The 24,286-nt window shown below is 50.5% G+C and overlaps 1 protein-coding gene across 2 annotated transcripts; it reads right to left on the bottom strand.

Annotated features, from left to right (window-relative positions):
- Positions 1-5,223: 5,223 nt before the first annotated feature.
- Positions 5,224-23,819, bottom strand: TMEM71 (transmembrane protein 71). Of its 2 annotated transcripts, XM_079796589.1 has the most exons (10): positions 23,566-23,819; positions 22,021-22,102; positions 20,328-20,388; positions 19,764-19,976; positions 18,029-18,201; positions 14,294-14,479; positions 12,162-12,237; positions 9,401-9,462; positions 9,249-9,309; positions 5,224-5,355 (listed from the first exon to the last, which is right to left on the bottom strand). In XM_079796589.1, exons 2-10 carry the CDS (start codon positions 22,064-22,066, stop codon positions 5,340-5,342), a joined length of 894 nt encoding a protein of 297 aa, XP_079652715.1. In that variant the 5' UTR covers positions 22,067-22,102; positions 23,566-23,819; the 3' UTR covers positions 5,224-5,339. The 2 variants fall into 2 exon arrangements, with proteins under 2 accessions (XP_079652715.1, XP_079652714.1); XM_079796588.1 differs by lacking the exon at positions 23,566-23,819 and having other exon boundaries at positions 21,108-22,090.
- Positions 23,820-24,286: the final 467 nt, after the last annotated feature.

Raw genomic sequence — 24,286 nt, 5'->3', positions numbered from 1 at the left:
CAGTGGTGCTGCAGATGGCGCCGGCGAAGGCATGAGCTCAGAAACTAGAGGCTTTGGGGAAGGAGGAGGGACAATGATCCAGGAGTAGCCGTGGGAAGCTAGGACACCTGCCCCACTTCCAGGGAGACAGCACACTGAATGCATGTGCTTCTGGTTTATAATTAATCATGGCAACAGCCTGGTGTGAGGCAGGCAGGGGGCACCGGTGGAAAAACGTTCTGGACTTGGAGCCAGACATGGGTCCCTTGTTTGGGCTCCTTCAGGGGTTGACAGTTGACCTCAGGCAACCACATGGCCCTCTGGGACGCTCAACTATAAAATGAGATTCATACCCAGAGTTCCCCGCTGTCTCATTGCTCATCACACTGATGTCGCTGCCTCTTTGTCTGCTCCGTCCATGAGCCTGTGGGCCCTGAGCTGAAGGAGCTCGGAACTGTCGGGGGGCAGGAGCCGAACACAAGTCGGAAGGGAGAAAGGCAGGGACCCCCTGAGAGACGGGACACGCCCGACTTGGGTTTATGACCTGCCTCCCCTCTGATAAAGGGTCTTCTTTAAAACTCACTCGTGTGCTCATGTTGACCTCCACATTGGGGGTGGGGAGGGAGAGGAGTTTCCTCCAGGGCGACAGCTGGTGGCGCTGCCCTTATAATCGTGCACAGCAGGGGGCTGGGGCTGTGGCCCACGGAGCCCTCTGCCTCCCGCAGGGCAATGGCCACACGACTGACCCCAGATGGCGGCTGCATCCGTGTCCAAAGTCCTTCTCACTGGGTGGCCTGCTTTCATATCTCCTCAACCTGGCAACCGTGGAGACAGTTTTCTGGGATGAACATCTAGATGTTGGCAGGGCTGTCTCTGAAGTGAGGGATCCTGGGTCATTTTTTTTCTCTTTTGCTTATTTGAATTTTCTTACTGTTTATTTAAGTAAAATAATGGCGAATCACTTTCAAAATCCGGAAAGTCAAGCGGGTCATTTTTATTTTATTTTATTTATTATTATTATTTAAAAAAATATATTTTTATTGATTTCAGAGAGGACGGGAGGAGAGAAAGAGAGAGAAACATCAACGATGAGAGAGAATCATTGATCGGCTGCCTCCTGCACGCCCCACACTGGGGATCGAGCCCACAACCCTGGCATGTGCCCTGACCAGGAATCCAACCGTGACCTCCTGGTTCATAGGTCGATGCTCAACCCCTGAGGCACGCCGGCCGGGCAGGGTGCTCATTTTTAAAGTGAATCCTTTCTCATGCCACTGTGTCTGCTCACTCTGTCCTCTTTGACCTTCTCCATGACAACAAGGCGACGCTCCAGTCCAGAAGGGATCGCAAGACATGGACTTCTGAGGTTCAAAGGAGCTGGGTGGTAGGCCCCATATCACAGAGCTCCACGTGGCAGGGCAGCCAAGTCAGACCTCCGTCTGTCTAACTTCCAAAGCCACGTGGCCTGACTCCCTCTGCCTTGTGTGCAGCAGCGGAGGAGGAATCAGCTCGGCGGGACAGACACGGCCTCGGCCAAGCCTCCGCCCACGGCTTGTCTCTTCCTTCTGCCATCTCACCTAGAACCCAAAAATCCACATGGTCCCAGAAACCAGGAAAACAGCTTTCACTACCACCAATGTTACCACCACCACCACCACTACTACTAACAACGGCAATATGGCAGCTCCCCCTCGGAAGAGCTCACCCCAGTCTAGCACTGCGCTAAGCTCTCAGTAGTTTGCTGCGTGGACTCATTTAATACTCATAAGGATGCTCCCATTTTATGGATGAGGAAGTTGAGGCTTAGAGACACAGCCCCCGGCCACTGTTGTGCTAGCGTTCAAAGGATGTGACCACCTGGGAAAAAATCAAGGAAGAAGAGGATGGTAGAAAGCTCTGGAGTGTGGTCCTAAATTTTTCCTTTTACTAAAAAAGAAAGAAAAAAAAAAAAAGGGAGAAAAAGATGGAGCCGCTGGCACTGAGTTTCGGCTCTCTGCTTCCCAGCAGATCACTCACAGCCAGAACTACAAAATGACTTTTTTTCATTGAAAATAAATCTTTGTTTCCACCCACCCCACCCTGCGTTTCCTTCCCTTCACTTTTATTTCTGTGATGGCTACAGAAGGACCCGGAGATTTTTGCAGGCGGTGGCCAGAGTTGGGCATCCACCGACTAACCTGCCTGCACCCCCAAGGCACCGGCTGGCGCACTCGCAGGCGTAGCTTGCAGCTGGAGCCGATGTCGCCCAGCGTGGGACAGATGGAGGGGATACAGCCATCGCAGCGGGCTAGATTTTTAAAAAATACATGATCAGACCTTCATCAAGGCCTGGTAGGGATCTGTGGCACGGATGCCAAGCGTGCCAAGCTGGCAGGTGTCTGCTCTGCTGTATTGTGTGAGCAATAGCGGGATTCCTTTTCAAGGGGGGAGGGTGGGGGGAGGGAGGCGACTGGCATCCCCTGTCGCACAGGCGGATTATTCTGGATCTGAGTTGCTTTTGAAGTCACCACAATGGATTTTACTCGGGGAAGCGTTGCGGGCTGGGGTGAGGGTGCAGGCGACGGCACAGGAGCCTTGACGACAGGGGCGTGTGCAAGCGACGCGTTCTCTCTGAGATGCGCCTTCTTCATCTTTAAGGCGAGGGCGTGGCAGAGGCTGCTGGAGCTCAGGGAGACCCACCTGCTTCCCTGCCTCTCCCAGCCCCCGCAGGTAGGTGGGTCAGGTGAGCAGGGGGGCTTGGAGACCTGTAGGGCCAATGGCGTGGTTACAGGGTGCAGGAGGGCTGCCTGCCCCACATCCGGCATTATCATCTGGTTTCGCCTGTAGGGGCAGCTAAGACAAGAAGAAATCATTGGCAGGGCTGTGGTGTGGATTATGGATAGGGCAGATAAAGCATCTGACACATAAAATAGTAGGTGCTTCACCAAAATAGCAGCTCTACCCAGGACCTGGTTACCGCTATAGAAGCCTCCACCAGCACAGGTCCTGAACTGGACCAGACAGTGTTTGGTATGTAGTCCTGTGTAAAGTTGCGGGGGGGGGGGGGGGGGGAGGGGGGGGAGGGGAGTAGGGGGAGTCAAGGAGGTTGCCATCTGGAAAAACAAATAAGAATTACAATCTCACTCAGCCGGTGTGGCTCAGTGGTTGAGCATTGACCTATGAACCAGGAGATCATAGTTCAATTCCCCGTCAGGACACATGCCTGGGTTGCGGGCTTGATCCCCAGTGTGGGGCATGCAGGAGGCAGCCAATCCATGATTCTCTCTCGTCATTGATGTTTCTATCTCTCTCTCCTTCTCCCCTCCTCTCTGAAATCAATAAAAAAATATATTTTTTTAAAAAGAATTACAGTCTCTTTGAAATGTCCTAAAGGAGTTGTGACCAAGGGCACAGGAGCAGGGAGGAAAGGGAGTCTCTGAATGACCCTGGGAGACTCAAGTGGCAGTGAGAGCTCAGGGGACTCTAGAAGGATGAGGGGTCTCCAAGAGGGACAGGCAGGGGAGGGCATTGCCATCAGGGAGGCGCCGGCGGGCACGGCGGGAGGGGTCTGCCTCCCTGAAGCCTCCAGAAGGAAAAGAATTTTGCTGAGGCCTTGATCTTAGCTTCTGATGTCCAGAAATGTGAAACAATGAATCCATGACCGGTGGTGCGTAAGCCACTGGCTTGTGGCCATTTGTTACAGCAGATATGAGAAACTCATACAGTGTTCAATGAACCTCTTTCCTTCATGATTGCTCATATTGCTCAATCTTGCTGATGACTCCATTTATTATTAGTATACTAGAGGCCCGGTGCACGAAATTCATGCACTGGGGGCAGGGGGGGGGGGGGTCCCTCAGCCCAGCCTGCACCCTCTCCAATCTGGGATACCCCTCACAATCCGGGACTGCTGGCTCCTAACCACTTGCCTGCCTGGCTGCCTGATTGCCCCTAACCACTCTGCCTGCCAGCCTGATCGCCCCCTAACCCCTCCACTGCTGGCCTGATTGACACCTAACTAACTGCTCCCCTGCCAGCCCAATCAACCCCAACTGCCCTCCCCTGCAGGCCTGGTCACCCCCAACTGCCCTCCCCTGCTGGCCATCTTGTGATGACATGGGGGCGGCCATCTTGTGGTGGCCATCTTGTGATGATGTGGGGGCAGCCATCTTGTGATGATATTGGTGCAGCAATCTTTTGACGCAAGGGTGTGAGGGTCAATTTGCATATTACCTCTTTATTATATAGGATTTTTCAACCCCAAATGCACTAAATACAAATGACATAACAGTGATATTTTGACATTACCATTTTAAGCAAAGACAAATTTCTCCACATAAGTTTCTAGACAGAGAATTCCATATAGAACACAAGTGAACTGCCTGACACATTTGGGAACATGCCCCAAGCAGGCGGGGTGGAGAGGGAGCATCTTGGCAGCCCCCTCATTGGTTTTGCAACGGCACCGTCTTTCCATCTTTCCCAGCACTCTGGGGTTTGGCCTTTGTTTTGCCCTAAAGCAGTTTTTCTGTGTTTTTATTGTAAGAGCAATTTTAGTGAAAGGTTCTCAGGAACCCCAAGAAGGGTGAAAACTTGGTCAAGAAAATGGTTCAAAATAAGAATATACCTTCCAACCTGGCCTTGGGGTGGTGAACACACAGTACTATATACAGATGATGTATTATAGAATTGCACACCTAAAACCTATATAATCTTATCAACCAGTTGTCACCCCAATAAATTCCATTAAAAATAAAAGTTAAAAGAAGAATGTACCTTCAAAAAAAATGGCTCTTTCCTGCCCCTTTTCCATCAACCATCATCCACAGTCACCCAATCCTGAGCCACTCCTTTAGTAAAAATCCTGACGTTTTCTACGTTAGATTTTAAGTATAAACTGCACTTAATTACATCCATGTTGGTGTTGGTTCTGTAAACTTGCTTTCATTATTTAGCTAAAGCCGCTGAGCAGAGGGCGGGCCCGTGTGGGCAGGCCCAGGAATCTGCATTGTTACAAGCTCCCGGTAGAATCCCCTGTTGATAATTCATGTGTGAGCGCCACGGCCTCAGGGAATAACAGGACAATATTTACCCGGGTGGCATGTCCTCTACCACATTTCCCAGTGCTTCCCTTTTCCACTGCTAGTATTTGCGACGGAAAGATGAATTAATATTGTTTTCACAAACATAGTACAATTTCATGAGGGCAAAACTGGGGTTTTTAAAAACACACACACATAACCCAATGAAAATGGTTTTTCCCGAGTATCCAGTCGCTCACTCCCTTCCAGTAAAGCAGTTGATTCCAAGCAGACTGCAAATGGGACAATTTCCGGATATTCAGATTGAAGACATTCATCACAGGCACTCCTGAATGGTCGTCAAATTTTGGCAAACCTATATCAGAGAAAGGAGACAGGAAATGCATAATTCATCCACACACACAGGAAGTGCGGTGTCTAATCACTGCGCACGCACGTGCACACTAGCTTGAATGATAACTAGGAAAGCAGAGCTTCAACATCCAGCAACTTTTTTTTTGCCTTAGCACTTCTCAGTTCTCTTTCTTCCCTCTGACAGGCTCCAGAGGTTTTGGCCCCTCATCCCAGCTCGCTACTTAGTTACCAGTGATGACCATTTCATATTGTTTTCTCACCCCACCCCTTCTACAACGGAAAAGCCCTAGGGTACCAAGTGGGGTTTTCCCATATTTCTACTCCCTAAAGTTTATTCATTCATTCACCAACTGTACAAACATGTCTCCCTGCATGTAAGCGTAGAGAGAACAGAGGTTACCCATTTTGCTACCCTGAAGCCATAAGTTGGCAAAATGTAGACTGCTGATGCGAACACAGCACTGGCAGGCTGACAGGTGGGGTACCTGTGATGACCTTCATTTGAAAGGGACACTCTGGCCAATGGTGGACAATGTAGATTGTCCCCAAACTCACAGACTTTACTTTTTTATTTTATTTCTTTTGAGAGAGAGAGAGAGAGAGAGAGAGAGAGAGAGAGAGAGAGAGAGAGATATCAATTTGTTGTTCCACTTATTTATGCATTCATTGGTTGACTCTTGTATGTGCCCTGACCAGAGATTGAACCCGCAACCTTGGCATATTGGGACGATGATCCAACCAAGTGAGCTACTGGGCCAGGGCCCAAACTCAGACTTTAAATTTAAACTAGAAGCCTGGTGCACAGATTCGTGCACCGGTGGGGTCCCTCAGCCTGGCCTGCACCCTCTCGCAATCCGGGACTCCTCGGGGGATGTAGTACTGGTAGTGCGTGAAGTGGCAGGCGGCTGGGGAGGAGTCTGAGCCTGGGCCGGGTGCCACGCTGCTCCCACGCATCCTGGCCCCTCTGCACCAGCCACCGCCGCTGCTCAGTAGCGCTGCCGTGGAGGTGGCAGAGGCTCGCGCCGCCACAGCTGCGCTTGCCAGCCGCGAGCCCGGCACCTGGTGCCCGTTGGTCAGCTGAGCGGTGCTCCTGCTGTGGGAGCACACTGATCATCAGGGGGCAGCTCCTGCATTGAGCGTCTGCCCCCTGATGGTCAGTGCACATCATAGCGACCGGTCAACCATTCAGTCGTTCGGTTGTACGGTTGCTTAAGCATTTATATACATAGATAAGAAGCTGGTTGAGTAAGAATTGCATTACAGTAAGACAAGGGCTTGACTTGAGAAGAATAAAGTGCTCAAGAATCGGCACTAATCTGATGTACGTAGAGCGCAGGGAAAGCAGGAGGGCTCCTCCATCAATGTCTGCAGAACTGGGTTCCCAGCCCGCCCTCCACCTCCTCAGATCCTCGTCCTTGGTTCTTGGAACAGACTAATGAGTCACTCTTGACCCCTGATGGTAATAACCACGTCTTTGGCTCATTAGTTTTGGGAGAGGTTTCTGGGTGAGGGAGGGGGTTGCAAAATCTATACCCTATCGGCACAGAGCCCTTGGCGATAAAGTACTTTAAGAAAAGATGCAGCAAAGACATCCAGTGTGATGAATATCTATGGCGTAGGTGCCATTTTCAAGGCGTTGAGATGGATACAGGAGTGAAGTCAGAAGTCCTTGTTTTCATAGGTCTTAAAGGCAAGCGCGTGTGTGGGTGACGCCTGGCAGGCAGGGAATTGGTAGCAGTGGAGAGGGAGCGAGAGAACAGGTTAAAATGTGCACACAGACAACCAAAGAAGGGCCCTCACTGCAGAAATGAGGCTGGAGACGAGGGTGTTTCAGGAGGAATCGTCGTCCTCGTTCTGATCTAATTACTTTCGGGAGAGAACAGATTAGCTCAGAACAGCAGGAGGTGCCCTGATGCCTGCAGGTCAGACACAGGCTCTTCCAGGAAACCTTCCTGCCCTTACTCCCTCCCTTCCTGGTCTGGGGGGACCTCCCTCCTGGGGTTCCCATAGCCTCCAGCTAACTCTGTGCTTGCACTTCCCATATCCCAACTCCACCGTGTCCTTTCCACATCCTTCTACCAGGGGTGGGGAACGTCTGGCCCGAGGGCCGTCTGAGGCCTGTGAAATCATGTGGTCTGGCCCTGCCAAGGCATGAGGGGTGAGTCAGTGAGATGTTTGAGCAAATACAGCAGGCTAACGTTTAAGTCGATAAATTCGTATGGCCCCCGAATGATGTTCTAAATAGCCAAATGGCCCTGAGCAGGAAAAGGGTTCCCCACCCGGCATTAGACTCTGCATTCTCAAGGCCCCGCACGCAACCCTGGCACCTGGCGGCAGTGTCTGACCCTTAATGAGACCACAGATGTCTGCTGGGCAGAACTGGGCGCCCAGCGCCGCACAGAGCACGTAAGTCCTGAAGACAGACCGAGGAGGCTCCTGATGCCGCTCTGGGATCTTACAAACGTCTTTCCACCATGTTCGCAGTCAATGTGCAAGGAGTGACCCGGAGAGGCTGCTGGAAGTGGGGCCCTCCCCCCAGGCATTTGGAGTGTGTGCGGGGGGGGGGGGGGGGGGAGGCCTGGCATCAGCTTGCACGCATCTGCTCTTTAAACCAGCGCCCCCCTCCCCCGCCCCCCGACTCTCGAGAGGGAGTCAGTTCATTGTACACGTTCATCTTAAAACCCACAGAGAAGGGGTGTATGCAGGTGGCACCATCTGACAAACAGGAATGCCTTCACTTCTGAAAGTTGGGTTATGGTTACGCAATGACTCCTCGGGTGGGAATCTTCTGTGCAGGCATTGTCTGTCGGCCAGGCCGGTCCTGACTAACGTACCGACCTCACAGCTCACAAGCAGACCGGTGGCTAATGCCCCATGAGGTGGAGAGCCACCTGCAGCCAGGGGAGGTGGGGGAGGGGGACAGGTACCTTAGAAGAGCTTTAAACAAATGCCATTCATTTACCAGGACGAAGAGCAAGGCCTTCTCCGGTAACCGCAGGACCCAGTTTTCTCACTATCAGATTAGACAAAACTTAGCGATATGAGCGCCTGCACCCGGAAACCTGGAAGGCCAGGCGACTCAGGGGAAGCATCGCTTAAAGTGCCAGGAAATCGATATCGGCTGGAGCTCTCAACGAAATAAATCTCCGCTCCGCCTCACTGTGATCGCAGAATTAACCGAGATCCCGTACACAGGGCAGCGCAGCGCGGGAGAGCAAAGGCCCGCGGGCTCATTTGAATGCGGGGCCTCAGCCCGCAGCCCTGGGAGTTGGCCTCCGGCTGCATGTGGAAGGGAAGGTAATTAACACAATCCATCTTGCAAGGGATGGGGCTTTGAGGGCTGTTTGACATTCTGCGAGCCTCTCCCCCCGGGGCCCCAGTCACCCGTTGGAATATGCTGAGCCTGCAGCCAGCGTCCAGGGCGATTGTCCTGTGCCTGAGGGATGGCAGGGACATCTCCGTTGGTCACGGGGATCATTTCACGGGCAGGGCGCCAGCTATTGGGGAAACGCTAAGAAAAAAAGCCTTCTTCATAGGATGTATTTTTAAAGTGCAGGGCTATGGATCTACTAAAGCCCTTCAGAACTATTTAAAAATTAACGCTCATATCGTGTCCTAAGTCCTGCTGCCTTAAAAATGAACTCGGTCTATTTGATGTAAGGGTTTCGAGACAGGCTAACTCGGTCTATTTGATGTAAGGCTTCCGAGACAGGCTAACTCGGTCTATTTGATGTAAGACTGCCAGATGTTCGTGGTAAGAGAAAGCCTTCGTCAGGGCAAGCGCCCAGGGGACTTTCCCAGACGGTCCTCGCCGTCATCACGCAGGCCGGAGGGATCTGGGAGTGCGGCTCAGGGTCACCTTGGCGCAGACGAGGGTAACGAGGCCACACTTACCGAGCGCAGGGCCCGGCTTTGAAGTAGCTGGCAAGGCTGAGCAGCAGGGACTTGACAACATCTTGGATGAGAGAGAGAAAATACATCAGAATGACCGACATTGGGAGGGAGTACAGGAATCAGAGCGGCCATGCGGGGAAACGGTGACTTACAGGCAATCGTGACGGTCAAGGAGCACGCGAAGACACCGGCTAACAGTCCTCCTAGGAGCCACCTGCACCAACAAGACGCTGGGGTCAGCAGAGTGTGCGTTCCCGACATGTGAGAGGCCCTTTCAGACTGACTACAGATGTACGGGGTCAACATTTACTATGAAACTACAGAGTCCCGGCCAGTGTGGCCCAGTTGATTGGGCGTCGTCTCATGCACCAAAAGGTCTCCGGTTCGAATCCCGTTCAGGGCACATGCTCAGGTTGCAGGCTCGATCCGCAGTAGGGGGCGTGCAGGAGGCAGCCCATCAATGATTATCTCTCTCTTTCTCTTTCTCCTCCTTCCTCTCTTTCTAAAATCAATAAAAACATTTTTTTAAAAAACGACAGTAATAGAGATAGTGCTGCATTGACAAAGGGAAAGAAATATAGATCAATGGGAGAGGAGAGACAGCTCAGAAAAAGACGCAAACAGAGAGAGCTGAATGATCTTGAACAGAGTTGCAAAAGCAGCCAATGGTATTGAAACAATTGTTATATCCACGTGCAAAGAATGAGCCTGCACATGTTCACTCCTTGACTCAAAATGAGTCATAGACTGAAATAGAAACCACAAAAGCCTGAAACTTCTAGAAGAAAAGCAAGGGAGAACATCGGAGTGCCTCCTGCTTCCCGGCCCCGCCCCAGAAGCCTGTTAAATATCTGGGGTTTTGCTAGTCTGCTGAACGACTGTGTCACGGGGGAGCGGGGGGAGGGAGGGGGGGGGCAGGGTTTCTTTTTGAAGAATAATATCTTCTTTGTTTTTGTGTTCAAACTATGAATTATTGAAAGAGATTACAAATACATACAAAGGAGAAAGGAAAATATAAAAAAACCCAACCCTCCTGAAGCAAGTGTCTAAATGCAGCTCACACTCAAGGGATGGGGCGTTAAGCTCTCCTCTTTTATATATATATTGTTAATCCTCACCCGAGGGCATTTTTCCATTGATTTTTAGGGAGAGTGGAAGAGAGAGGGAAAGACAGAAACATCGATGTGGGAGAAACACATTGATGGGTTGCCTCCTGTAAACCCTGGATCAGGGCCCGGGCCAGGGAGGAGCCTGCAACCAAGGTACATGCCCTTGACCGGAATCCAACCCGGGACCCTTTGGTCTGCAGGCCGACGCTCTACCCACTGAGCCACACCGGCTAGGGCTAAGCTCCCCTCTTAAGGGGAGGCATATCTATAGAAATGAACTTAAGAGGAATGTTCCGTTAACAGTCCTGTGACATAAAGGAAAGGGCTCCAGGATCAAGCAGGAAGTGCCAAGTTGCTAGTATAGAAAGCCGAACACGTCCCTCTCCACCTTATTTCCCCGTGGCCCGAGCATGCTAAGGCACATCATGATCCTCCAATGTGACACAGGAGGCAGGAGTTTGCAAGTTTATTTTTAACCACAGGACCGCGCCCCCCGCCCTCCCCCGCCCCCCCCCCCCCCCATTTTTGTTCCTTGGTCCCATTGTGATCTAAAAATACTTCTCAAACCTCGTAATTATCTGGGAAGCTCATTTTAAAACATTGATTCCCGTTAGCTCTAAATTAGGATCTGAGGGGATGGGATCCAGGATGCTGTATATAAAAACACAACTCCCCTACGTGACACGAGGCATTTGACCCTCAAGAGGTGAGGGCAAGTAGCACTTTCAAAGAGCCCAGGACTGTACCATCCCTCCCTCTTTCACTGATTCAGCACATACTGATGCCCCCTGGAGCTAGGGATGCAGTAGTCGCGGAGTTCCCATTCTTGTAGGGAGAAATAGCTCATTAACACTTACCCACGTGAACATTTAATGAGTGCTCTGAAGAAAAGTAAAGTGGGGTCTGTGTGATAGAGAGTGGTCAGGGGAGGGCTCTCTGATGATGTGACATTTGGAGCAGATTCCGGAAAGATATACATGATGAGGCTTTTGGGAAAAGACTGTACTAGGCAAGAGAGCAAACAGCAAGTGCAAAGGCACTGGGGCACGAGTGGGCTCAGCACAGGAAGGATGTGATCACTGGCCTGGAGACTCGAGCGAGAAAAGGACAGGAAGGATATGCTTGACAGCGGGTAGAACAGAAACCTGCCTTTAATCGGGCAAGGGCGTTACGTGCTCTGAGCTGCTGCGTAGGCATCCCTGGAACAGAGCCTTTATGCTAGACAGTGGTCGGCAAACTCATTAGTCAGCAGAGCCAAATAGCAACAGTACAACGATTGAAATTTCTTTTGAGAGCCAATTTTTTTAAACTTAAACTTCTTCTAACGCCACTTCTTCAAAATAGACTCGCCCAGGCCGTGGTATTTTGTGGAAGAGCCACACTCAAGGGGCCAAAGAGCCGCCTGTGGCTCGCAAGCCGCAGTTTGCTGACCAAGGTGCTAGGACATAAAAATACAATGGGAAAAGTGGAGTCCCAGCAGGACACCCAGTCCCCTGGTGGGAACTTTAAGTGCCCTTGAACTCCAGGCGGAGGTACTTGGTCTGAATTTGTAACAAAGAGTCACAGAGGATTTAAACAAAGGATGATACATAGTAACCTCCAATTTCTAGCACGATACCCTGGCTTTTGTATGCTTTGGGAGATGATGAGAGGAGGGAGCACTTATCACGGATAGACAAACGATGACATCCCAACCACAGAGCTACTTGGAAATGCTTTGTGGAATAAGGCAAGTGAATCATCCATCAGTTAACAGCTTCATTCATTATGAATCACCACCGCATGGAGACAGAATCGGAATTACCTTGCACATGCAGACATGGCCAAGCACGCAGCAAGCAGAACTGTTTGAAAGGAGATCTCTCCCAACAAACTGGTTTCTAAGAGGAAAAATAGAAGTGAATGAATTAGAGGTCATTGCTGGTTAAACAATCTTGGAACAGTGGAATCATAGTAACACTTCTCTTCCACACACCAAGAAGAAAGTGTTCAGATGTGTCATCCCAAACAACTTGTCAGAAGTAACAAGATAAAAATCATCAAATGCTAGAAAAATTCTAGTTCCCATTCTTGTAGGGAGAAATTGCCAATCATTCTCTCCCCCCCCCCATCATTAAAAATAAATGATTATGCCCCATAAGGAATTTGGGGCCTTCCTTTTATGTTGATGTTGGGGAAAGGGTTTGTAGACTGTACGCTAATGTCAAAAATCGAGCTCTGATGCTGCCTGCATTTGGGGAGTGCCATGTCACTCACAGAGCTCTCGTACACCGGTTCATCCAATCAACACGGCAAACCCAGGAGGAGGAACCATTACCCCACGTTCTGAAAATGAGGAGACCAAGACGAGAGGAGTGATGAAATGTGTCCAAGGTCACACAGCGATGAGGGGCCGGAGCCAAGGCTGAAAAACCCCATCCAGCCAGAACACAATGTTTTGTCTGAAGGGAAAGGGAATTTGCAACTTTGCACACGGGGCGTCTCTAAAGGGCAAAAAACGGAGCATGGATCACGAGCTGCCTGGCCTTGCAAAACCCTTTGCTATCAACAGAATAGTTGCTGTGAGCCACAGAGGGAAAGACGGCAAGTGGTCCAGCAGTGATAAGCCTGGGTTGAACCAAGCAGAACCCCGAGTAGCGTTTTAGTCACCTACAAGCAATCAGAGCCGTTGGAGGGTTACCGCGGAAAGATGGAGAGGAACGTATAAACAGGCCCCAGCCTGTTTGCCAGGTGCTCCCAAGCCCCATGTTTGGGGTCGTTAGCATACAGGACACATGATGCTCAGTGCTCCACCTGCATGCTGTTCGTCACTGTCAGGTGGGACTCCGATGCTCTCCGTTTAGGAGGAAAAGGTTGAGTTTTGGAGGCGGGGGGGGGGGGGGGGGGGAGGGGTGGAGGCTGTCTCTGAGGCCCAGCTGACAGGTGGGGAGCGGGGCGTTGAACCTCGGGAAGCAGATGCCCCAGGCTCCATGTGGCGCCGCGTGCACACGTGAGCAATACGATGTTAGCAAAGCACAGAGGAAAGGATGAGCTTGCTGAGTTTATTCCCGATTGGCTCCCGACAGGAAACCCCAACCGCTTTCCGTCTTTGGACTTTCCTTGCCAGGGACATAGCATTAAAGGACACTTTTCTTTTTTCCTCATATGGAATGTGTCAAATACAAAGCAGAGTATGAAGCTAGAATAACAGGCACCTGTGTATGCGCTACCCAGATTTAATAAAGTTTAACATTATGCCAAATGTCTTCAGGGTTATTGAAAAACAAACAAGCCCGGATGGCGTGGCTCAGCGGTTGAGCGGTGACCTATGAACCAGGAGGTCACGGTTCGCTTCCTGATAGGGGCACGTGCCCGGGTTGCAGGCTCGATCCCCAATGTGGGGCGTGCAGGAGGCAGCCAATCAGGGATTCTCTCTCTTCACTGATGTTTCTATCTCTCTCCCTCTCCCTTCCTCTCTGAAATCAATAAAAACACATTTAAAAAAACAACACCAACCAAACAAACAAACAAATAAAACACTGCCGATGCCTCTAAGGCAGGCGTCCTCAAACTACGGCCCGCGGGCCACGTGCGGGTGTTTTGGCCGTTTCGTTTTTTTACTTCAAAATAAGATATGTGCAGTGTGCATAGGAATTTGTTCATAGTTTTTTTTAAACTACAGTCTGGCCCTCCAACGGTCTGAGGGACAGTGAACTGGCCCCCTGTTTAAAAGGTTTGAGGACCCCTGAGATACCCGGAGGCAGTCACCCCCTCTGTGAACGCATCCAATGGGGCCGGCAGCACCCCAGGTCCCGTCTCCCGCCCCCCCCCCCCCCCCCCCCCCCCGCCGCGGCAGGGCGATGCCCCCCCCTCAGTGTGAGGCAGTCCTGTACCGCTACTCCGCTCTCGGCCCTGGAGGAAGGATTATGTGGGTGTGGCAAAGATGAAAACACTCACTTGAATGGTCCAAAATGCCCCCTTGGAGATGCTCAGCAGCCGTCCCCCGGGGCTGCAGGGTCCCTCGGAGGGAGACTTTTCTGGGAGTCTCAGGCGTGACGTGGCCGGAGGAGGAGGCTGCCACGGACTCTGCATCCGGCCTCTCCGACGCCCAGTCATCCGTCAGCGCGCAGTCACCATCACCGCCTGGAAAGGCAGAGGCTCCGTATGCGTGTGTGCACACGTGTGTGCGTGCGTGTGTGCGTGTCCAGTGACTCTCGATGCACTGTAGCTAGTGATGGTGACAAGAGTGACGCCACTGGAGTCAGACGGGACATGGACCCCTAGCGGAGATGGCACTTGCAGCTGCCATCGTCCTTGGACGCTGAGAGGAGGGTCTTCAGTGCAGAGACCTGCGAAGGCCGGGCCGCGACGGTCTGGTGACAGACGCCAGGGCCAGTGTGGTGAGGCCAGGGCCCACGGGACCGAGGGGAGCCCGGGGGAGCAAGAAGCTGGGAACGCAGACTGGGGGCAGGTCACAGGGTTGGACTCCGGCTGAGGAGTCTGGAATGTACGCCACAGGCCCCGAAGGGATGGGATGTCTGAGTGAGGGGGCACCCTAGGCAAGCCTCTGTGCGTTATTTTGGTGAATAATGTGGTGGTAATATGTGACACACATCCAGGGGGCTCTGAGAGAAATCATGAACAACCAGAAAGGAGTCTCGGCTTTGATTGCTGTCCCGGGGTGTCTGCAGGGTCAGTGACCAAGGAGATAACGGCGGGGGTGGGGCGGTGGGGGGAGAAAGACTGAGGCTGCCCACAAGGGCTGTCCTCTGAGAAGACCCAGAGATCTGCTGATACAGGGCATGGTGCCTATAGCCAGCAGCACGGTATTTTATGCTCCGCAAAACTTGTCAGCTGGGCAGCTCTTACACTGAATGTTCTTACTACGAAAATCAAAGAAACCAAAACAAGCCACAAGGGGGATTCCAGGAAACTCCTTGATGTGTGGGACGTCACCTTGATGATGGGGATGGTGCCATGGGTGTTTGCACATGTCTGGACTCATTGAATTAGATATAGTAAACATGTACAGTCCTTCACAGAGCCATCAGACCTCAACAAAGCTGCTTAATGAAAAGACGAGGCTAAGTGGTCAAGTTAAGGCAGATGTGAGAAGGAGCTGGGAACTCTCATGGCTGATTATATAGTCACGAGTGGCGCCTAATTAAGATCTGGACAGATGCGGGTGAGGCTGCCAGGACAAAGAAAACTGTCCTGTCCTGCGCCAGTGCCCAAGGCTGCCCTGCTGAGCTTGTGCCATTGCCACTGAGAGCTGGAGGAAATAGAAAACTGTATCCTACGTGGAATTCTGGAAATCCTACACAGGATTTTTTTAAAAAGAAAAGATGGCATTAAGGAGGGAAGCCACAAAAAAATCTTAGCATTAAAAAAAAAAATGGTCAAGGGTTTTTCATCGCTGAAAACACATGTTTTGCCCCCAACTGACATTTAATTTTTCCTCCGCCCTTCATAATAAACGAAAGGGTTTAGGCGGTTAGCTCTCCTGTGTTAGATTTGAAGATATCCTGTTTCCCGGGCTCGTCTAGCATCGTTTACTTCTGTCTAGAAGGCTGGATCTGCTTCTTCCCAGCACATTTCCATCCCCTCTGCCTGCAGAGTGGGCATTGCTGTTGGCTACAGAAGGAAACAAAGCCACACACAGAAGCTCCCAGCGAGGATATTCACGGGAGAGGCAATGATGAGCTCCAGAGAACACCGCAGACCTCCAGCTGGGATGCCTGCCTGAGGCCAACTTGCCTTTCTGTCTCAGGACTGGCAGACATAGAGCGGAGAGTCCCCACCCATCCTTCGTGCATGAGTCCTAGACCCATTTCAGTGTGACTCAGGGGCCTCCTCCAGGAATGCATCCCCCACTGCAGACCTGGGGCCCAGGGAGCTGCCTGAAGAATGAATTGCAACTAATGAGGGGAGGGGTCTCCACACAGCTGTGAAAGGGGTGAACTGAGGATCACCAAAATAGGCAACGACCAAAAAAAAAAAAAAAATCTTTCAGCCTGAAAAATGAAGCAAGAGAAAATGAGGGGAAGTGAGTTTTGATTGCATCCATTGCCCAGAGAGAAAACAGCAAAACAACCTAATTTTGAATTCTTGAGTCTTTCTAACTAGGCCACATTTCCAGAGAAAAAGAAAGTGCTGATCAAAGTCATGGGGCCTTGGGTAAGTGCGGAGAACAAGAAGACTGGGGAGAGCTGATCACAGTTGACAGCTGAGCTGAGAGATCCGCAAGCCCCCTGTGCACCCCGACTGACGAATCACCGACTTTGGAGGGGGCGGTTTGATTCGCTGTATTTAGAAGACATTTGGAAACCTTGGGAATTTTTAACAAGGTATCTCAAGCATGTGCAGCGCCGTTGTGGTCCAATTGCTTTAAAATTGTTTGGACATGTTTTGAAGAGGCAACCATGGGGAAACTCGATGTGAATTCCCAAATCTGGGAAACACTGCCTTCGGAACAGTGATTCCCAAACTCTAGTCCTCCAAGCACCGGATTCCTGGTTTTTGCCATATCCCAGAGCCTGCTTACCCCTAGGCATTTGATATTCTCCTCTAACTGTCCCAATAAATACCCATTGTTTCCTTCCTACTAGTAAAAGTAATTATAACGACAAATTCCTGAGTATCAAGCATTGAACTATGCCTATCTTTATTGTTCCTTTGAATATTAAAATATGCTTTGAGTTTCCATTACTGTGTTTTATATGCATATATGTACATATTATACATACATATTTACCTATAATAATTTATACTAATAAAAGGGTAATATGCTAATTAGACCAGACATTTTCCAGACATCCTTCCGGACATCCTTCCAGACAAAGCCATGGTGGCGGGGGCCGAGGCAGAGGCGGTTAGGGGCGACCAGGCCAGCAGGGGAGGGCAGTTAGGGGCAACCAGGCCAGCAGGGTAAGGCAGTTAGGGGCGACCAGGCCGGCAGGCAGAGTGGTTAGAGGTGATCAGGCAGGCAGGCAGGTGAGTGGTTAGGAGCCAGTGGTTCCGCATTGCGAGAGGGATGTCTGACTCCCGGTTTAGGCCCAATCCAACCAGCAGTTGGACATCCCCCGAGGAGTCCTGGAATGGAGAGGGTACAGGCCGGGCTGAGGGGACACCCCCCCCCCCCCGACCTGTGCACGAATTTCGTGCACTGGGCCTCTAGTATTATATAATGTGCATTACATAATACATGCATATGGTATATCTAATATATATATACACATTTCAATAGGAATATGCTGATATAGATTATAATATGTAAATATATTATTATCACACTATCCATACATATCTTGTTTAAAAATGAAAAAAACTGAGAGTTGGCCAAGTTAAGTAACTATCACAATGTGCCCACACGAGGCCCTGAACTCCGACTCCAGCATTCTCCCTCCACCCACATCCGTGCAGAAAGGACACCTTGGAGATGTGCATGTATTTTCCGGGTTTAATCATCTTGCTAATTTATGCACATAAATTCTAGGCTATCTTGCAGGACATGGACACACATGTATTTGGGTCACATGAGTAGTGTGGAGAGAGCTGCAGGTGAATTTTTTAAATGTGGCCCATCCTCTCTGTCCAAACGACGGTGGTCTCCGGAGCTGACACTGGTCCAGGACCAGGCGTCGTGGCGCCCGCTGGGAACTGTCTCACCAGGGAAAGGAGGGGCAGACTCACCACTGTCTCTGCAAGGGTGCGCGTCCAGCCTGCTGGCTCCCTCCAGCCAGATGGCCTCGCCCGGGGACGAGTCGGCATCCCCGAAGATGCTTCCCCGCAGCCAGGATCTAGGGGCCCCGAGGCGGAGGAGAGAAGAGAAGGAGCGGCGGTTTCTCTTTTTCTTCCTAAATATCCTGGGGAGAGAGGAACGCAGCATGGTGGGTAACGCAGAGCGGTCACCCCCCGCTTCAGGACAGAGGGTTTGGTGGGAGTGCTTTGAGGAACAGAGCCCCTCTCTCGCATCCAGGTCCCCGAAGCTCGCTCGTTTTACTTGTTCCCTTGTTTAGTTCCACAGCAGTTCCTTCCGTTCCCGGGTGTGCCAGGTGCTTGGATCCAAGTCAAGGATGCCAAGATGAGAGACAAAACCTTGGGCGCTAGCAGGTTTGGCTCAGTGGATAGAGCGTCGGCCTGCGGACTAAAGGGTCCCGGGTTCGATTCCGGTCAAAGGCATGTACCTCAGTTGCAGGCTCCTCCCCAGCTCCGGGCCCTGGTCGGGTCTCGTGCAGGAGGCAACCAATCTATGTGTTTCTATCACATCGATGTTTCTCTCTCTGTCTTTCCCTCTCTCTTCCACTCCTTAAAAATCAATGGAAAAATATCCTCGGGTGAGGATTAAAAAATAATAAAATAAAATAAAAGACACAACCTCAGGTGCCAGCAGCATACAAGCTAGTGTGGGAGGAAGACAAGAGCAGCGAGGCGATAGCTAAGGCTTTCACGGAGCTCATTCTGCACCAGGCGTCTGCCCTGGTGGCTGACGTGTCGTAACTCACACCATCCTCAGAATGGCCCTGCGAGGGAGGCACCATGGGGACCCCATTTTTCAAATCAAGAAAACGAAGCACAAAGAGGTTGGGAAACTGGTCTGAGGTCACAGCTGAGAGGCAGACCCAGGCGGCCGGGCTCCGTCGTCTCTGCTCTGTTCCTGCGCTACGGAGGGGCAGGTGCTCTGACAGCTGAGCCAGGGCTGCTGGCTGAGAGCACCGGGCGTAGGAGCAGAGGGGGCCACAGCTCATCGGGAGTCCAGGCAGGTTTGCGAAAGAGGCGAGCTCTGAGCTGATCAGGATGGTCTGACCTGTTCGGTGTGGCACAAGAAGGTCCCATGCCCAACAATCCGTCCTCTACCTTGCAGCCAGTGTTACCTTGCTCTGGAGAAATCTGACAGTCTGTCCATGGTGCCTCTTCATCTACTTAGCCTGGAACGCGACCCCCTCCACGCAGCCCCTGCTTCTGCGTCCAGTCTTCTCTCTTGCAGACCAGCCCTTCTGACCCTGAGCTGTATTTCCACCAAACTACTTGCATCGGGGTCTCTCAGAACTCTCTTCGGAAATCTCCTTTCCCGCTTCTATTTTAATTGACGTCTGCATCTCTCAAGACTCTCATCAGTCATCACCATCTCTAGGAAGGGTGTTTTAACCTGTGGCCCCCCCCCCCAGCTAAAATCGGCCTTCTACCTGTTCCCCTCAACCCTCCCCATTTAGACCTCTACCCCAGCGCCTGCATCAGATCACCGCTTCCGTTATTTCCATGTCTGCTCTACCTGCCCCTTGTTAGCCTGAGTGCTTCCACAGCCTGGAGCAGGAATGGGTTCCTTATAGGTGAACGTTGAGTGGGCGAATGAATGAATGAATGAATGAGTGAATAATTGATGGCTAGATGGGACTTTGGATTTTTCCACGTAATGTTTCCTACTTACCTAACTGAGTTCTCCTTGTACATCACACTGGTCTGGGATGGGCTCAGTGTGATGTTGCCATCTCTGTCGCAGAGGAAACTGTCCTCTGTCCAAATGTAGTAGCCATTGGTGAGGAGCCTGGGACTTCGGCGACAGGGAAGGTAGGAGCCTGTCAGGGGATCTAGGGAGCAGCAGCCAAAGGAACTGTCACCAGCCAGGAAATCGCAGGCAAAGCTAAAGAGGGAGGAAGGACATATGCAATGGAAGGTTACTTGGCCACCAAAAAGGAATGGAATCTTACCATTTACGACAGCATGGATGGACCTGGAAAGTACTACGCTAAGTGAAACAAGTCGGTCCGAAAAAAAGACCAATACCATGATTTCACTTCTATGTGGAATCTAAAGAATAACATAAATGAACAAGGCAAGTCTTCGTTTTGTATGTGCACGAGACGAAAGATATCTACCCATACCCAACTGGACGATACCTAAAATGAATGTTCTTAAACCAGGAACACAACAAAATAGTGCATCCGGGAGGAGAATTTGATTGACTTTTCTTGTAAAGAGCCCCATGGAATACCTTGGGAAAATGCACGTGGGAGACAGCTCTCCAGCAGATTCTCTCTCGGACCCGGAGGAACCTGCACAAGCCAAGGAGAGAGAAGTAGATGTTTATCACCCTCACCAGCACCCACGCTGCTGCGAACGGTGGCGGCGCGAATCGGAAGGTGCCAACAGCTGATGTCCGGGCCTCTGCAGAGACTCCAGCTGGGACAGCCATCCAGCAAATGGGCTCTAACACAACCTGTCACCAGGTCCCCACAGGAAGCTCAAATAGTGTAGGGGCTTCTGTCTCCTGTGCCTTCTCCTGCTCACCACACCTTTAGAGGCCCCTCAGGGCAGGATGAGGCAACAATACGCCATTAGCACCCAACTGCCCCATGAAAAGCAGGGGGACAGCATCTTGTGCGGAGCTGGAGAAAACAGAAACCAACTGCCCCATGCGCTGGTTGTTTCAGCGACTCAGTATTTCTGAGGGATCGGGCCTCTGCTCCGAAGCGCTCTCAACAGCGCACTTTAAGGCACTTGCATTGTACAATAATGAGCAAAAGGCATTCGTGGAGGAAAAAAACAAAAAGTTTGGTTTCATATAAAAGATCTTCTAATGTAGGAAGTATTCTTAATGAAGAGGCAAAGGCATCCATCCATTCGTTCCAGGTTAAGCAAAAGCGTGGCGATGGATTGCCATTGGGGAAAGTTGTCGTTCATTGACATTCTGAACGCAGACTTTTGTATTCTACAGAAATGCTGGGAGTACTTCTACTCGACAGGCTCAGCGCAACTTGATCCCATTACTGACCATTAATAGCTACGCAGCGAGAGGAATTGAGACGTTTGGCTGGGCTGGCTGCTTTATGAAAGGAAGATGCGGGACATAGACACTCGCGATACTGCTCCACCACAAGACAAAATGCTGCCATTTGTGACAACATGGATGGACCTTGAGGATATTATGCTACGTGAAAGAAGTCAGCCAGAAAAAAGCGAAGGATCCTATGATTTCATTCGTATGTGGGATATATTCAAACTGAAACTCATGGCACAGGCAGCAGCGTGGTGGTAGCCAGAGGGAAGCGGGTGGGGAGATGGGGAGTGGAGGGGGACTAAGATAGGGTGACGGAAGAAGGTTTGATTTTGTGGGGGGTGGGCACACAGTGCCATATACAGATCATGCATCACAGAAATCTACACTTGAAACCTACACGATCCCATTAACCAACATCACCCCATATAAGGTTAATAAAACTAAAAAGAGAGAAAATAGTAGGTGTGTGAGGGAGGGTTGGAAGCAGGGTTTGGGGGAGAAAATAACAGGAAGAAACTGGAAACCACTACCGTTTTAACAAGTTACGCCCTTGTTTTCTGCAAGTAGCTGTCAAAATCATTCAGTGTTTGTTTTGTTTTTTAAAAATAGACAAACAGTTTTGCATCTTAATAGTAGCGGATAAACCATCTCCTTTCACAACTATGCATAGGCATCTAAAAAAAAAATGGTGACTTTTTTTTTTTCTCTACTAAAAGGAAAAAAATATCACGTTCCTCTCAAGGAAAGAGACGAAGTCAAAATCATTGCCAAAGTGAACACTGGCATTTCAGAAGCACAGGCTCCCGACAGATGGTTAATGGTACGAGTATCAGCAAAATCAAAGCAAGGAAATTGCTCAAAGAAGTCTAATCATTCAGAAGATAATTGCGTATCGCCATCCGCCCACATTGACTTGCCACCGGTGTTGACATCAGTGGGGATATTCGGGACATCTTGGGAAGGCTGCTTGTTCAGGCTTCACGGATTTTCTGCAAAAGACATTAAAAAAAAAAAAGGTGGGCTATATATTAAAAATAGCAAAGTGATGCCAAAACAGATGGCATCTACTAATTGCACTGGCCGGATTTGTATGCTGAAATAAGGCAGAGATATTGGGTGGGAGGCAGGGGACCGGATTGAAGGACCCCTGGGGTTATCCCTGCTCTACATTCTCCATTGTCTTGCTCAGCACATCTAAATGGTTTTTTTTTTTCTGTAAATAAGATCAACATTTTATTTGGGAAAGCTAGACTTGCAAAGGTTGACTTGTCAGCAAAATAAAAACAATAAAAATGAGTTCTTTGATTAAGAACATGGGAGGACATCTGCAATAGTATCAACAATACATTTTTTGAAATCTGAACAACAACAACAAAAAAGATTGGTCCTCGGGCCCTCTAAATAAACTCATTTATACTGTCATCATCCAAAGAACATCCATCTCGTTATCAAGTTTCAAATAGTGCGTGGGATTGGTGTCTGCCCCTCACCCAACACCCTGGCCCACTGACAGGAGTCGCGGAGAGGGCCAATGGTCTTTCCCACTTGCTATCAGCCTGGACATTCCTGAGCTTCGTAAGCAGAACTGCACTAAAAATAGTCCAGCACCGGGCAGATTTCAAAACGCGGTTCTCGAGAACATACTACGTACATTCGCATTTACAACTTAAACACATCCCCAAGTGCGCCCAGCATGGGAACGATGATCATTTACCGACTCACCACGCAGATCTGCCTTCTGTTAACTATTAAACCGTGTAGGCATCGCTGTCCTACCAGCTTTCTAAGGTAGGACTGAATGCTTTTCTGATCCACCACCTCCGTCCACATTTAAAAAATGTGATAACTTAGCCATGCGTTGTTTTTGCTGCTGTGACCCGCAGCATTGACCCAGGATAATTCTGTAGCTCTAGATGGATTCTTCCAGGAAATCATATGCAAAACCTGTTTGAAAACATTGACCCTGGCTTATCCAGACCTTCAGGTAAGTCAGGAGGACTGCCTGGCACTCCTCGCACGATTTTGAAATCAAAGCACACATTCAGAGAGCTCACTTGCTTGGAATATAGATTAATTGTGTCTCACGGTAACGGAATAGCATGCCGCTGGCCCTTTGACTTTTGATCACTATCGTATGAGCATGTCCAGCCCCAATGGCCCTGTGTTAGCTTCCCCCGAGCACTCAGTTCAATTCGGAGCTCACGGGTCCTGCAGCGACAGCAGGGTCCTGCAGCGGCGAGGACAGCAGCCCGTGAACAGTGAAGTGAGCGTTAGTGGCTGGGAAGAAGACGCCAGTGAACAGCTCTCAAACTTTTCAAGAAACAGATCCTGTCTACCAGTTCCCTCAAAGCAACAGATCTGTTTGGGAAAGTCATTTGCCCACACACGTCCTTTCCAAAAGGGAGTTCCCCGTCTTTCCTTCCGATTGACAGATAACACATAAAATAGTTACTGAAAGGCGAAGCCTCCCGAGCCGGACGATCAGCGGAGAAATCCAGGACGTAGCGGCTCTTCAGCTGCCACTAACGCAGGACTGTCAACAGACGCAGAGGTCGCTTGAGGGAGGGAAGTCCCACCTTCCCCCTCCTTCTCAGCGAGGCCCGCACCGTGTGGGTTTCGTCCTCGGCCGCCGCTGGTTCCTTTGGCTGTTTCCTAGAACTAGAAGGGCATGTAGTTCTTGGGAAAGTCTGCCTTCGAACCGTTCTTGTTTTCGTTCAAAAGCAGCCTGCGAAACCAGGGCTGGGCGGCAGGATGAGGTCACACTTCCTGTTGGGCTGAGTGACAGTCTCGCCGGGGAGCATGGTGGAGACTCAAGATTGTCTCCTGGGCCAGCCACGGGGGATGTGGATACATCAGGCCGCCAGGGAGACGCTTTTCTGAGCTCACTGGGCATCCCCAGCTGCGTGAGCATAAGAAACACTCAGACAAGCCACACTTCCTGCTGCTCGTCTTCTGGCCATTTTCAGTATGGATCGTTGCATACCAGTGCTTTGTTCCAATCAATAAGATTTATTGGTGATAATGCACTGATGCTATGACATTCAGAACGCTATTGACTACCAGGAGCTGGGGGAATGTCAGCACTGGGACTGGGTTGACCCAGCAAACAGTGGGCTTTACAGGAAACTATCTATGGGTGGCAGTTTACATTCTACATTTTAGTTTGCATTCTG

The sequence above is a fragment of the Cnephaeus nilssonii genome, assembly GCF_951640355.1.
Source record: "Cnephaeus nilssonii genome assembly, chromosome: 18".
NCBI lineage: Eukaryota > Metazoa > Chordata > Mammalia > Chiroptera > Vespertilionidae > Cnephaeus > Cnephaeus nilssonii.
The sequence above is the reverse complement of the archived record's forward strand: the minus strand, read 5'-3'. Positions and strand labels throughout refer to the sequence as shown.

What these genes read in the sequence shown, in the direction of transcription:
- TMEM71 (XM_079796588.1), bottom strand. Translation starts at nt 21,240, where the DNA reads ATGTTGTCACAAATGGCAGCATTTTGTCTTGTGGTGGAGCAGTATCGC. An exon ending in TCGCTGCGTAGCTATTAATG is followed by an intron (nt 20,389 to 21,107) that starts GTCAGTAATGGG and finishes TGGCTTGTGCAG; the next exon opens with GTTCCTCCGGGTCCGAGAGA. An exon ending in TACAAGGAGAACTCAGTTAG is followed by an intron (nt 18,202 to 19,763) that starts GTAAGTAGGAAA and finishes CTCTCTCCCCAG; the next exon opens with GATATTTAGGAAGAAAAAGA.